This window comes from Gymnoscopelus microlampas, assembly GCF_963454915.1.
Source record: "Gymnoscopelus microlampas genome assembly, chromosome: 15".
Lineage (NCBI taxonomy): Eukaryota > Metazoa > Chordata > Actinopteri > Myctophiformes > Myctophidae > Gymnoscopelus > Gymnoscopelus microlampas.
Genome location: NC_139952.1, coordinates 43,379,228 through 43,394,979, shown reverse-complemented (window position 1 = coordinate 43,394,979; position 15,752 = coordinate 43,379,228). Strand labels below are relative to the sequence as shown.

Genomic DNA, 15,752 nt, shown 5'->3' with positions numbered 1-15,752 from the left:
ACCCTGGTTTACTGATGTTTTTGCTTTTTATTGTCAGATCCCTGTATTACCTCGTGTTGTTTCTCAGTCCCTACAGAAGCTCTGAAGAAGGTTGACAACGGCTTTGGGAGTGACACTAGTCCTGAAGTAACCAAGATGCCTGCTGACAAAGGACGTCCAGATGTGAATAATCGCATCCCACAGCATCCAGATGTGAAGGTTTGCACTCCGCAGCGTCAAGGTGTCATCCATCGCAATCCACGGCGTCCAGATGTGAACTATCGCACTCCACGGCCCATTCCAGTGAAAAAGGAAGCAGCGTCTGTGGAAGATTCCTGTGTCCATAAACCTGATGAGAAGAAGAAGTGTCCCACTCAGAACACCTCTGTGGAGCGTAGAGCAGACACAGGCACCAGTGTGGACAGAGAGACTCGGAAACAAAGTACAGAAGAACGAAAGAACGAAAAAGACCAAGCGACGGGGTCGGCTGTGAAGTTTACGGGGAGAAGACAGAGTCTTGAGAGTCAGGAGACGGCCTGGAAAAGAAAGCGTGGCGCGGTAGAAGAAGAGGCCGGAACAAAAAGGCGTGCGACTGGAAAGGACGCAACAGCAAGGGTCGGTACAGACCTCAACGCTGAATCGGAGAATGGGACGCCAAAGAAAAGTCAGAGGAGAGAACACACCAGGCCAGAGGTGGGAGGCAAAAGACAACGACTCAGCGACGATGTGGACAAAAGATTGGCTCGTGAGAAGACCCGGAAGTACTGGGCCAATGACTTTGTCCTTCCTCCTGACGTTCCCCAGCTGGACAGTGACATCGAGTACATGATGGAGCTACTGGACACGTCTGACTGTCAACCCCGGGCAAACACGCTCATCTCTGATGTCCAGGACAAGCCATTCAATGCTAATCTCCGGCAGCACCAAGTCGAGTCGCCGACCGACAGCTGGTGTCACCCCCAGGTCACTCCAGAGGACATCGTGGACCCCACAGTTACAAACACAGCCCTGTGGCAGTACCTCAACAACACTGAAAGAACAGAGCCAGTCATTGGTCAGCATACTCTCTCATTTTTTCTCTCTCGTTTTCTTAACCCATTCAATCCGATATACAAGCTCATAGCGCGGCACCAAGTGCCGCACTATGAGCTTGTAGATCTGCTATTTTTGAAAAATCATGAAAATTTGCGCACATCTGAATATATTTTTAAAGCGAACATTTGTAACTCAACAAATCAACAAATGTTGCTGTATCAGTGGTTCTCAAACTTTTTCATGTCAAAATGATATGTTTTTGGCCGCCGATCCCCATCAAAATATGTTGTTCCAGGGAAAATGTTGTTTCAAAAAAATATATGTATTCAAAGATTTGCACAAATGTTCAAGATTTTCAACAATAGCAGATATACAAGCTCCTAGCTAAGTTGTTACACAGATACGTTCCTGGTTTTAATGGGTTACACAGAGAAGCCACAACATTATAATCTTATCTTGTATGGTTTCAGATAACGTGTGATGATGAGCATTTACTATCATCATCTACTTTCCGTTATGTTCACTATTGTGACTGTTCTGTGACACTGTGGTTCCAGGTGTGAGCATGATGACAGAGTACCAGTGGCCTACGGAGCACAACGCCCGCAACTATTTCCGTTGTCACTGCTGTACGATAGACATGGTCGGCGTCCAATACGGTTGTTTTCCAGTCATTAACCACCTCATATCTGCAGATCACCACTACAACTACATAGTGAGTATGTGAGCCTATGGTAACCTGACCCTGCCAGAGGTGGCGGTCTGGTAGCGTCAGGTTAAGCCTATGGTGGAGGAAAAGAAAGCCCTTTCTTTCTTCATTTCTTTGTTTTTTTTATCACTTTTTCTCCCCACTTTTGTGGTTATACCAATTAATTGCAATTGGACAGTGAAACCCCAAAACAGCCTGTGGAAGGTTGAGGCTTATCATATAGTTATTGATAATCGTACTTACACCAATTATACCTGTATGTATATATACCGTACTCTAGGTAGGGTAGAATTTGCTCATTTAATTCCACTTGTAATGGTAAGTAGAATACAATTTGGCTGGACTTGACCCGAAAGGTTTTATGATACCACGTATTTAACTGTACTGTGTCACTGCATTGTATCCTTTTTGCCTAAACTGGGAACTCACAACAGAAAATGTTCAGCCAGAGACTCTGTTGGAGGTTGGTTTGCGCTCACGTGTGTTTAAATGAATAACAAGAGAGACACTCTCTGGTTATGACTGATTCAAACAGAACTGTAACTTATGATACATGGGTTTTTTTTGCAGAAAAAGTTGCGTCCTCGTATGGTCCATGACTGGCCAAGCAGCGAGCATCCTAATGGGCGTCCTAGAGAGCTGCGAGACCTGGCCCAACAGGTGGAGAGAGACGAGGGATGTGGAAAGTCTAGGGTAATTCTCCTGAACTTTTAATAAATCTTGGATTAACCACTATTTGTGGTATTTGTCAATTGTACTATTAGGGACTTTTGGTATAAAAAAGTTTGGCATTTTTCACCAATACCTCGGCTACTGAGGTGCTTTTGATGTGCAGAGGAGGCTCAGCACATAATTTGAAAGATGATAAGCAGTATTATTACATAAATATTCTGTGCTATTTTAAAGGTGAAGTTGATGAGGCCATCCACAAGCCAGTCCCTGAAAGCTGCTGCCAAATCCCCCTTGAAAGCAGACGGCACACGCAAGACCACAGATACTTCTCTTAAAATGAATGTCAAATCTGTCTCCAAAGGCAACGTTGTCACAACCACATCGCACACTGATGCTAAACCTACTGCAACCTTCTTAAATACAACTCCAGCCGCCCCCAAATCGTTCAGATCCGTCGCAACCGTCTCCCAACCTACTACATCTACAGGCGCTGCATCTAAAGCTACGAGCACTTCAGGTGCTGCCACCACCTTCAGTCCAACTGTCGCACGGTCATGTGACACTGCTGCAGCCCCCAAAAACAAAGTCGCCTCCAAAACGGACGAAACCACTTTGAAAACGGCGACCAACCAACAAGTTACAGAGACGTCTGTGACTGCAACCAAAACCCATACCACTTCCTCAACTACCTGTCAAACTACTGAAGATGCCTCCAAGACGGGCCGTATACAGACCTATGTGAGGTCAAATAGTGAGGATACGACACAGAAGAGAGACACGCAGTTGCTTCTCTCTCTCCTCACAGCTGTGTCTCCTCCTGCATCTACTTGTGGGAGCAGCCCATCAGAAACCAGGAGATCGGAATCCAGCAAATATGGACCTGCAGTGGGTCAGCAATATTTTTTTTTACCACTTTAACACTGGTGTCCCTATTTTGGTCATGTCGTTATAGGTGAATTCTCTCAAAAATATTCAGGATACATTTATACTTTGGGCTATTCAAAAATATCAGATATACAAGCTCATAGCGCGGCACTGACTGCCGCACTATGAGCTTGTAGATCTGCAATTTTTTTTTAATCGTTTTTTTGCAAATCTTTGAATATATACATATTTTTAAAGCGAACATTTGTAACTGTCTAATGTCTCAACAATGTCTTAATTTTTCTGAAAAAACTATTGTTGCTGTATCAGTGGTTCTCAAACTTTTTATTGTGAAGGTGTTGTTCCAGGGACACCCAGAAGCTAAGATTTGAGTTAAAAATGTTATGTATTCAAAGATTTGCACAAATGTTCAAGACTTTTCAAAAATATCAGATCTACAAGCTCGTACATTGTGCAAAGTTGTTAGATTGTCATATGCCAATTCTGTAGTTTCTTGCCTTGTGATTAATCGAATTGTAACAACGCTGGCGCTTGCTTGTTAAACCCTTCCAGGTTTGAACTTCATGGTGGCGGTCACTCACGACGAGAAAAGGTGTGCGTTGTTCTGTCTGCTGTGCAAGACCAGACCGACTAGCTACCTGCACAGGTTCAGCAGCCAACACCGATCAAACTACGTGGTGAGTGATTAAAACGTCTATTATGCTGTACAGTTTCAGAATCAGATTGGTTTTCTACATGTTAACTGTATGTTCTGAATGATGCATCTAGAGGCTCAAGTGCCCAGAGTTGACTTCGGATCTATCGGACACGGAGCTCCTGAAGATTACCACTGAGTTGGCTAAGGAGGACACGGGCGGCAGGACGCAGGTAAGTCAAACCAGTTTTCTTTTTCATGTCCCCCAAATAGATTTCAATATAAGGAGAGATCAAGTTGTTGCAAACGAAAAGTTTTATTGAATAAAAAAAAGATAAAATATTTTGACGTACATTTAACGTATAAGATAAGCTTTTAACAGGGAGAACCCTAAGTATGAAAATGCTCACACTTCAAGCTGTGAATGAAAGGATGTTTGTGAAGCATCCCCAGCAATAAAGATGAAAGTGTGAGAGATCTTCCTTCTTGAACTACGCTTAGAGCTACATTTTCATTAGGTCATTGGACCCCCAATTTCACATGATTATGTCCTAGACATCCAGACAAAATACCCAACTCTATTCAGAATGGATGGACATGGTGATCAGATTGCCATGTTTTGTTTTGTTTTGTATTGAATATGATTGTCTCTTTTCTTTGCATAGGCTATGCCAATGAATACTGAAAGAGAGTACGAAGAGCTGACTAAAGCAGATGTACCAGAAGGTAAAACTCTTAGAACTTTTGTTCTCGCGTTAATAAGAATAAAACATTTGAAATCTTGTTAGAAAAAAAAAATCTCCCTAACGATGATGTCACAGGTAGGCGACTTCAGGGTTTCCGAAGTGTCCATAGCCCTCCTATGAGACACAGACCGAGTAGATATATATATATTTTTTTATCATGAGCATTAGTGAGGACCAATTATATGAAGATACTGTAGGTTGAAAATGGGTGAAGTCGTCGAGTTATTATAGTTTTGAAATATTCATTACATTTAGGTTCAGCGCAGAGCCGTGGTTTTTGATTTAATTGGATGTGATTGTGTTTTTTCTCCTTTAGTCCTAATTAAAATACAAGCCATCCTGAGACAGCAGATTTCCCAGGATTCCAGGGAATGGCGGCAGGTTCCTCAGGACCCTGGTCCAAGGCAAGAAGCTCCTCGGTGTTCTGGCACACGACCCTGGCCTCCCCAGTACTCTGGTACAAGTCAGAATGGACCTCAAGATGTCACGTCAAGTCTGTCACTCACAGGGATGACGACTGACAGCCGTCTGTCCTGTTACCCGAAGGCCATGTCAGAAGCCGATAGAAAGCGAGTCGTAGGTGAGTGACAGTGTTGGGATAGTTACTAAAACATAGTAATATGTTACTTATTACATATTACTTGTTTAAAAAGTAATGTAGTTACTTTACTTATTACTCCCTGCCAAAAGTACCTAGTTACTTATTACTTTAGTTACTTTTTTCTTCTCGCCCCCAGTAATTTGCATCCTTTCTCCCCAAAAGTCTAACTTTGCATTTTCAACATTAGCAGTTGTTTTTTTTCTCTTTTCTGCAGCCTACATTGTAAAATCCTCATTGTACACTCATTTGAATTATATTAACACTAAGACTTTTACAGTGTATGAATTCATAACTTACAGACTAAATGAAAACCATTTGACGACTATGAATTGAATACTAAGGACCTCAATGGAAACAAGTATTTTAAATGTATTTAATGTATTTTTTGCCTAATAAAATATTCAAATTCAAACACCTGGGCTCAAACAGATAATGACTCATCATGAGACACAATCTTTGAACAACTTCTGTTGTTTATTAAAGCTCCAAACATAAACTAAACAAACATAGATAAAAACATCTTCATAAACTGCTATATTTCTTTGTAAACAAAATGTATTCTAATAAAATACAAAAATAAAAATGCTCCCATAGCAACACATATCATCGTGGGCTAGGCCTATGTACTAGGTTAAACAAAACAGTTAAACAACAAAACCTCTTCATAAAGTGCTTCATTTCTTTGTAAACAAAATGAATTCTAATAAAATAAAAAGGCTCCCATAGCAACACATATCATCGTGGTTCGTGGGTGTAGGAAATGTAAACTTCAAAACAATCATTCTGACTGACTGATATTTAGTGCATCATTCAGGACACAAAAAAACATATCAGGAAAATAAATCAAAAGTGTGTTCCACTTGACCACTTCATAGCAGCCTACAGCTAGGCCTATGGACTAGGCCTACGGTTAAGTGGGCATTGGACAATATGCTGGTGGACCCACTTACAGCCAGCCTCTCAAAAACCTTTTATTTGACAGCAACCAACTAAGCAACAAAACCTCTTCATAAAGTGCTTAATTTCTTTGTAAACAAATGTATTCTAATATATATATATATATAGAAAATAGCCGACCTACAAGCTTACGGCGCATCTTCATCGGTTAACAAGTCGCTTATAATAAGCAGACATGGCAACACTGTTTGATCCGGTTTAAGGGCGGCCCGCCCTTCCGCAGCTGATAATAATTCACACAGACATGAGCGCAACGTTTCCGTATCCGCTCTAGACCGGATCAGCAAGCAGCTTGCATAGCAACTCGATCCCAACCAGTCTACCATTATATCAATGGACCAAAAACAACACAGGATCAAATAAACACACTCAAACCCAGAGTACCACCGAGGCTCGTGAAAAAAAGTAATAAGTTACTTTTTGAAAAAAAGTAAAGGTAATATTATTACTCAAAACGTGAAAGTAATTAGTTACGTTACTAGTTACTGGGAAAAGGTAATAATATTACTTTACGTTACATATTACTTTAGTTACTTCCCAACACTGGTGAGTGAGTGACTGTTTGCCCGGCCTTATGCACAAATCTTTGTGACGTTGAAATTTGGATGCAAGGGTTTCAACAAGGATTTGCAAATGTAAAAAAAAAGTATTTTAGATAAGTATAAAGTAAGTATTACGTCATAAGTCTTAATTAAGTCCCAAGTTGGGAGTTGGAAAAGTTGGGAATGTTATTGCTTTTGTACACATGCAATGGTTTCATGTTTTTTTATGACTTGACACACTGTTTTTTGTATTGTCCCTGTCAAATAAACATAAATTACAATTTAAAAAAAGCTAATGAGGCAAAGGCAAGGTCAAATCCTATAAAAGTTGAAATAAAGCAGAATGCGACACCGATTCCTCTTCCCACATTATACCAATATGAAACATTTCCAGAGGATTAACGGCTTTAGTCACCTGACTCAAGTCCTCACCTCAACGTTTGGTTGTGTAGGCTATTGAAGAAGCATTTTGTGTGTGTGTGTGTGTGTGTGTGTGTGTGTGTGTGTGTGTGTGTGTGTGTGTGTGTGTGTGTGTGTGTGTGTGTGTGTGTGTCTGTCTGTGTCTGTGTGTGTGTGTGCGTGTTTGCCCCAGGTCTGAGCTCGATGCTGGAGAGTCAGTCTCTTCAACACATCGGTGAACACACCACCAGCTTCGAACACCAGTTTAAGTATATGGTCAGTGGCCTCTCTAGTACTTATTATCACATACAGTACCAGTTTTACTAACTAAACTGAGGAACTCTTACAATTCTGTCATGCTCTAATCTGAGTGAATTTAATCAACTACATCCTTTTGCAACCGGTTAGCCAACATCATTATGCAGTTAACCCATTAAAACCGGGAATACATCTATTCTGTGGAACCACTTAAACCATTATTTTATACTTTGGCTATTCAAAAATAGCAGATGTACAAGCTCATAGCACGGCACCGAGTGCCTCGTTATGAGCTTGTAGATCTGCTATTTTTGAAAAATCTTGAACATTTGTGCAAATCTTTGAATGTATATATTTTTTAAAGCAAAGATTAAATCAAATCTTTGCTTCTGGGCGGTCCCTGGAACAAAACATTTTGCTATGGGGGTCTGCGGCCAAATTCATATCATTTTGGGGGTCCTTGACATGAAAAAGTTTGACCCCAGATGATTATTGTTTTCTCTCTCAACAGTAAACACACCAACATACAGTAAGTGTATACAGGGTATCTGCACATTTATAAAGTTACAATTGAATTACTTTTAATAACAAATTGGCCAAATTGTCAAATACTAGGCCTACGTAACAAAGAGGCAAACATTGTGCGTTGTGAGCTTGTAGTTTGGCTATTTTCACGATATTTATCTGTGGAACTGAGTCAAACTAAATGTAATGCCTACAATCCCAAGTGTTTGTCGGGGTGGGGGGGTCCCCAGTTCAAATATGATTATTTTGGGGGGTCGCAGCCTTTGGGAACGTTTGGGAACCCTTGCTCTAGGAAACTTTAATATAGGATATATATTTACAAAAAAAGAAATAAAAAAGAGCATTTTGTGCTGATGATCTAAAGTAAACGCTGATGAATATGACAGTAGAACAGTGGCTGTGTTTTGTTGAGCTACGGTTTGAAATGTGTTCTGTATGTTTGTTTTGTTAGTGGGAGAAACACCCCAGTATAATGGCTGGAATCTGGAGTCTGGAGCACATGAGTGAGGAACAGAAGATGAACGGCTTTGAGCTTGCCGTCAACGTAGTCACCGAACGGGAGCGGTTTGAGGTAACCATGTTGGATTGTTGCTGCATCATGAAGTTAACGCATTAAGACCGGGAACGCATCTGTGTCACTTTAGATTTAGCGGCACCTTGTAGATCTGCTATTTTTGGAAGAGCAAATCTTTGATGAAAGGCAATGTGTGCCTGCTATTACTCATTATGTCCATGGGGTGGAAGCATCTCCATCACAAACCAACAGAGATCTGAAACCTTTCTAATGCAATGCATATGTCGCTGTCAGTCAGATGGAAACCTCATATGTCCATAACTGTTACTTTTAAGGATTCAAATTCAGAAATAGCAGATCTACAAGCTAAAAAGAAACTGAGGCTACTTTTGTGTGACAAAGTAGGGAATTAAATGTAGGGTGAGTGATATGTTTTGGTTAAAACAAAATAATTGTTGTTAAAAGGTTAAAGCACGATATTCTGAGTAACAGGGATCTCCACGTCTCTCCAGCTCTTTAATAAACAGAAAATACATTTTCAGGTGGGTGACAAAAGTTCAGCCAATGAAGAGAGAGTACCCATATCAGCTTCAATTTTATATTGTTCCAGTTCCAATGTTGTCTGCTCATTTCTTTATGTCACCACTTCCAATTTCACTTGTTTGTCCTGTATCTTGTATTAGTTCTCACTCCTAATTGGATAAAATTGGTATCCCGACCTGAAAATGTAATTTTCTGTTTAATAAAGAGCTGGAGAGACAAACACTCTATAGCAATGATTACATCAGATTATATACAGTAGGTATTTAACACTTATTTTAACAAAGGAATATCACTTAAAGGTAGCTTTAACAATGTTTTTATTTATCTTTCTTTATTTTGTCAACTTCAAGGATAACAACAATAACTCATATGATGGCGTCCAAGCAGCTTCATTCAATGAAGGTAGTTCTTTTTTGTTTCATACTTTATTTTTTTTCATGTGGGCACCACAGTGAGTAGTCATGTGACTACAAGGACAACACAAAATACAACATTGGGACAAAGCAAAACAAAGACTAGAACAAATAAGGCACCAAATTAACACAAAGTAGACATCATTAAAAAGGAAAAAAACAGCTATTTGTAACTATACCTTTCAGGTATAGGCATTTTTTATGAACAACATTGTAATCTACTGATGATGTGAATCCAGTTCACATACTGCATTAGAATAGACTCACTAATATACCTGTGGTCAATAGATGGCAGTGCAGTGCAGCCTAAGTGCAGCCTACATAAGGTTCTTGAGCATGGGCACCACACCACAGCAATACTAGTTGCAGACACATGTCAGCAGTGGTGGAAAGTAACTGAGTACATGTACTTAAGTACACTTTTGAGGTATTTTTTACTTTACTGGAGTAGCTAATTTTCAGTACTTTTACTTCTGCTCCACTACATCTCAGAGGCAAATGTTGTACTTTTACTCCACTACAATTATTTGAGAACTTTAGTTACTTTGTAGATTTGGATTATTATTACAATACATACATTAACCAGTTCAGCCCTATATACATACATGTCTGCCATTTGGAAATAGCCGATCTACAAGCTCACATTTCTACATTGCAGTTTTGATACTTTTAACTGTGAGTACTTTTTCCAACACTGCATGTCAATCATTCTTGTGAACGTCTCCTGTGTATCGATTCTTTCATTAAACCCAAGAGAACATTACACACATCAGTGTCGTTACAGTGTACATAATCATTGTCTATTCATAGCTATAGTCATTGGATGTGTGGTGTTGTCTGTAGGCATCTACATACTGGAGGACATCGGGAGACAACAGAATCTGACCTCCTCCTGTCCACCTGCTGACCAACAACCACCAGGTGAGAACCTCTCCGTCTACAGACAAGCTCTATGTTATGTCCCAGCCAATGACCACTGTTGAAGTTCATAATCTTATTATCGTTTCTCCCAATTCAGAAGCGACGGACGACAAAGAAAGCGTACGCTTGACTCTGACTCAGACTGAGGCGACTCCGATCAGCACCGTGGCCATCGTGAAGACTGAGCCGGTCCCAGAGCATCTCTCAACCCTGAACACTCACGACTCAAACATAACAGGTCTGTGAGGTCAACATTACTCAGTGTTTATTTCGTCTAAACTAAAACTAGAACGAACAATGTTCGTCGGCTACCTTTTTTCACTGACGAAAACTAAATAAAAACGAAATAAAAACGAAACAAAAATTAAGCTACGATGACTGAAACTAAGTCTAAATATAATGACAATTTTGTCAGCAAATAAAAACTAGACTAAAATGTTTGGGAAGGTCTATAGGTGGAGAAGAGATCCAGTAAAACTAAGACATGTCATTTTATGCTTGGTTGCACAGGTGTTGCCCTCTGAAAATACAAGTTCAAGCTCACAACGTGTCGCGTTGTGAGCTTGTAGATCTTCTATTTTCAGCATGCAACCAAGTGTAAAATCAACCATTACGACACCATCAAGGCACCGCCAAAATACATTTTAGTCGACTAAATCAACTGTAGCTTTAGTCGACTATAATCTTATATTTAGTCATCTAAAACTAGACTAACAGTAAAACATTTCAGATGACTAAAATATGACTAAAACTAAATAGATTTTGATTCAAAAGACTATGAGTAAAACAGAATCAAAATTTTGCCGTCAAAATCGACACTAACATCACTCCCAACGCATAGAATGTTGAATATAAAACCATGTCTAATTGGTCTAATTGTCTCTCTGCTGTTTCCAGTCACCATTAAACAGGAGGTGAAACAGGAAGAACACACCCACCCCTGTTTCTCTGGACATACTGGTAAATACTGACGCTTACTGGAACACAACCTGTTTTTCTTTTCCTGAAAACCCAGCTGTTTTGACCAACTTTACTGTTATAGTTAAACCTAGGTTTGATTGTCCATTTGATTCTCGAATTCTTTCTGTTTATACTCCCTGCACTTTTTAAAGAGGATGTTTTATGCTGAATATTTCATTTGATAAAGTCCTTCAAATGTGTTTCATGAGGTTGTATCCTAAGAAATAAAACACTCAGATAAAGCATGGCCATATTTGCGTGTGCATGTGTCACATGCACAGTGGTGGAAAAAGTACTCAAATTCTTTACTTAAGTAAAAGTACCAATACTGCAATATAAAAATACTCTGTTACAAGTAAAAATCCAAAATTAAAAATGTACATCAATTTATATCGTCGCTGTCGGGCAGAAACCAACTATCTCTGTTTTTCAACTTTTTTTATTTTCTTGAATAAATCAGTGCTATTGAACACCCTTCACGTCTGTATGTGGGTTTTACAAATATTGAACCAATGAAAAGTATTTAAAAAGTTCTTCTGACTAAACCTCCTAACTCCATTGGAACTTTGATGAGGCAGTATCGTGTTTGTTTTTTTCATTTCCTGAAAGCGTTAATATTTTGGAAATAATATATTTGGTTTCTGCCCGACAACATATATAATATAATAATGAGTGGAGGAGATGATACAACATGTAGGATGAAAGAAAGAATACAATGCTGCTGCTACACACCAAAACCCAGTCTTAATTTATTTAACCCTTGTGGGTCAATTCTTTCCCTTTTTCCCCCCCCCTGTCAACTCAAAGACATAGGTTAGATTGACCCCTTATCTGGAACTCCTTTGAAGATGTTCTGTTCACCTCACAGACTCGGACTCAAAAGATGAATGAGCCTACAGGCCATCTGTGTTCAGTTAGATAAACACAAGGTCACACTGATAAAGCTGCACTCCCCCCACTCACAGCTGTGTGTCTGGGTAGCTCAGTCGATAGAGCTCTCGCCTGTGGTTCGCCCAGGCTGCATTCGCTAAGGCTCACCCTGCGTAGGTACAGATGTGGGTTAGTTCTGAGTTCGATCCTGGGCACCGCCAACTCAGCGGATCAGTGGCACGGCTTGGGTAGGTGGGTTAGGTCGTGCAGTGTTGAGCTCCACCGAAGCAAACAATTTCCAAGGGGTCTGGCACATTGAAACGGGGATAGACGCCCGCGTTCTAGGCTGATACCAACTATAACTGTATGGAAGTAATGTTTGACATGCTTTTGTAATGAATCTGTCTCCGGGTGGGTGACAGTCTGCCATGTATCCTAACATATTTGTCTTTTTTTACTTCCCCAGAAATGGGACAAACTGTGAAACGTGTTTTGGATGACGTCTCATCGAATGAAGATGGAGACACGGTCAAACGGAGAAGAATTTCAATGTCTACCGATGGCGGCAGCACACATGACAGCCCTTCAGGTCCTTATTCAGACATCTCGTCACCTGCCAGCCAGTGTTCTTCTCCCCAAAACGAAGTGGCCAAAGTGAAAGTAGGAACTACATCAGTACCAACGCAGGGTGAACCTTCACAAATGCGGCCTCGGCCTAAATTAGATCAGATCTTGAACTCACTTAGAACCTTAGTTTCCTCTGACTTTAACCTTGAATGCTCTCCAACAAAGCCAGTCTCAGCTGCATCTACTGAGCTGTCAACCACCCCTTGGTCCATAGATTCTTCACCGGCTAAACGCGAGCCAGAGCCTGAACACTCCACCCTCTCCAAGGTTAAACAAGCCTCGCCACCACTGCCGAAGTTGACCTCTGTGACCGCTGTCCCTCTGACCCCTTCAGCTAACAAAGATGTCCCCTCTAGTGAACCAATAACATCCATCTTTGACATGAACTTTAGACAATTAGCATCTTTGATGCGAGCCGAGCAATCAGGGAAGGATGTCTCTCACAGCCGAGCAATAAGCCCCGAAAGTGCAGCTGAGATTGTGACCATGTCATCGACATCCACCCAAACCTCTGTAGGTCGCGTGAAGCCCAGGATGCAATTGGACTCAAACTGTCGAATGCCGACACTTAGTATCAAACCAAACCAAAGTGTTGACGGTGACGCGTTGAAGTGGCAACTTGCAGACGATGACGTCTGGAACTACGAGAACCGGCAGTTCATGCCAGGAAGAAGAGCTACCGACGTCATCGGTGATGATGACCAGTCTCTGGAAAGCCACCACAGAGCAACCAATCCAGCAGGTGAAGACAGTCCTGTTACCTCCAACCCACCTGCAGCCAGGGCCGTCAGCGCCACTGAGCTACAGCCCCGGGGAGACCAGGCCACTCAGTTGTACTGTAATCTGGGCATCAGTGTGGATAAGCCCAGCGCCACTCCAGCCACAGTCATTGATCCAAACACTGCTCAAGCACTGCAGACTAGTATATATAACACCATGGTCTCTCCTTTTTATATCGAGGTCGGTCCATACATGGGCAGTCCCGCCACTGTGGTGAACCCAAACCCCACTAGCCAACAATTTAACGATTGTGATTACAGAATCAATCAGCCCACCTCTGCATCAGCAAGCCCCAGTGGCTCCCTGCCAGCTGCAGGCTATGGCACCCCAGTTTATCCTTACAGTCAACTCACCCCGAACCCGTATTTCCTACATGGATATCCGTACGGAACTGGGGCCCAGAACTCTTACTTCACACGTGGGTATCTGCACGGAAGAGAGCCTGCAGGTATTTCCGGAGCTCCAGATCAGCACTCTGTGTTCTCACAGTATGTAAACTACGGTGTTGGCCCTACTGGAGGACTATTGTACCCAATCCAGACTCCCCCTCAGCAGGGGACAGGACAGGATGTGATGTTTGGAGGCGCCTATACCACAAATCTAACTGCAGAAGCCTGGCTTGAAATGCAAAGACAACAGCAGCCGCAATAATGGTAAATTGTGCATTTATATAGCGCCTTTCATCCAAAGAGATTTACAATGTGCATTTCATTCACCCACCTTTCTCCTTCTCTCTCCACGTCGTCCTCAGACGAGCCCTCCATCGTCTCCAGTCATCCCGATTCTCCATACATCTGGCCTGCTCGTTTTGCCCCATTCACGCATACATTCGCACACCGACGGCGAAGGAAACCATGCAAGGCACCGACCTGCTCATCGGAAGCATTCGGGGGTTCTGTGTCTTGCTCAAGGACACTTCGACACTACCTCCTCCGCTACTGCTGCCCCATGTTCCGGGTAACGTCATCTTCAGCTTTGGCATTTATACTGTTCACCAGTTCAACAGTTTAATTCAGCCGTATGCCCTACTGTATAGTTACCTTTACAGTCGACGTTGCTCTCCTTTTGTCTCACACTGGTACTTCTCTGCACTATATACTGATAGTAATCATTGCTATAGAGTGTTTGTTCAGTAACAGGAGTCTCCATGTCTCTCCGGCTCTTTAAGAAACAGAAAATACATGCCCAGGTAGGTGACAAAATTTCAGCCATTTATCAGCTTCATTTTTATAGTGTTCCAGGTCCAATTTTGTCTGCTCATGTCTTTTTGTCATCGCTTCCAATTTCACTTGTTTAATCTGTACCCTGACTGAGTTCTCCATCCTGAGTGGATACAATTGGTAACCTGACCTGAAAATGTATTTTCTGTTTCATAAAGAGTTGGAGAGACATGGAGACTCCTGTTACTGAACAAATAGTCTATAGCAATGAGTGCTATCTGAACATAGAGCTATTTAACGCTTATTTTAACCAAAGAAAAGCACTTACCCTACTTTTAATTAAAAGTATCCCCTCTCAAACTGGTTACTGTACATATTTGTGTTTTTGTTATCAAACTGTTTAGATGATGTTTTGCATAGTAGTGTATATTTGTCTGTCATTAAATGTTTCGATGAATTGAGTACAAAGGACCCCAATGGAAACAAGCCATAGGCTTTCTTGGGTTTAAAATCCTCTTAGCAGACCTTGTAATGAACTGTACTTTCCTGTGCATTTTATTTTGCAAACTGCTAATAAAGTATTCAATCAATCAATCAATCAATCAGACAGACAGACAGAGAGTATTGTCAAGATGAAAAAGTATGTTTTATTTCTTAATAATCAACCTTAAATGGATATTTGGATGTGTTCGGTTTAATATAAAGCAAAATGTGATTTCTTTGTATTTTCACACTTTTTCAATAAAGAATGGGTCATGTACAGTAGTGTGTGTTATATTAGGTGTCCTCTTATTTAACCACTTCAACCCTGGCAACTGTATTTTGGGGCATTTTACTGATAGGACTCTTTACTGTACCTGAACCACTGTGGTCAAACCTCTCTGCTCCCGTTATTAATTGTGATAATTATAAAGATGCAGTATACCGTCTCTGTGGGGTGTAAGTAAACCTCATGTGTCCAAAACTGTTACTTTTCAGGATTCAAATTGAAAAGCATAAAAAACAGCAGATCGACAAGCTTA

At 41.1% G+C, this 15,752-nt stretch overlaps 1 protein-coding gene across 1 annotated transcript in view; it reads left to right on the top strand.

The window, feature by feature from the left end:
• The window catches only part of LOC311062163 (uncharacterized protein), a 50,776-nt gene extending 35,281 nt beyond the window's left edge, over positions 1-15,495 (top strand). Inside the window, exons 30-45 of the mRNA XM_084081003.1 lie at positions 68-1,033; positions 1,572-1,729; positions 2,294-2,416; positions 2,630-3,284; positions 3,833-3,957; positions 4,049-4,147; positions 4,580-4,640; positions 4,977-5,240; positions 7,353-7,435; positions 8,394-8,513; positions 9,350-9,401; positions 10,256-10,333; positions 10,431-10,571; positions 11,231-11,293; positions 12,630-14,223; positions 14,322-15,495. Of these exons, the coding sequence (XP_083937129.1) occupies positions 68-1,033; positions 1,572-1,729; positions 2,294-2,416; positions 2,630-3,284; positions 3,833-3,957; positions 4,049-4,147; positions 4,580-4,640; positions 4,977-5,240; positions 7,353-7,435; positions 8,394-8,513; positions 9,350-9,401; positions 10,256-10,333; positions 10,431-10,571; positions 11,231-11,293; positions 12,630-14,221 (4,580 nt within the window). The 3' untranslated portion in view covers positions 14,222-14,223; positions 14,322-15,495. The remainder of the gene's footprint in view (positions 1-67; positions 1,034-1,571; positions 1,730-2,293; positions 2,417-2,629; positions 3,285-3,832; positions 3,958-4,048; positions 4,148-4,579; positions 4,641-4,976; positions 5,241-7,352; positions 7,436-8,393; positions 8,514-9,349; positions 9,402-10,255; positions 10,334-10,430; positions 10,572-11,230; positions 11,294-12,629; positions 14,224-14,321) is intronic.
• Positions 15,496-15,752: the final 257 nt, after the last annotated feature.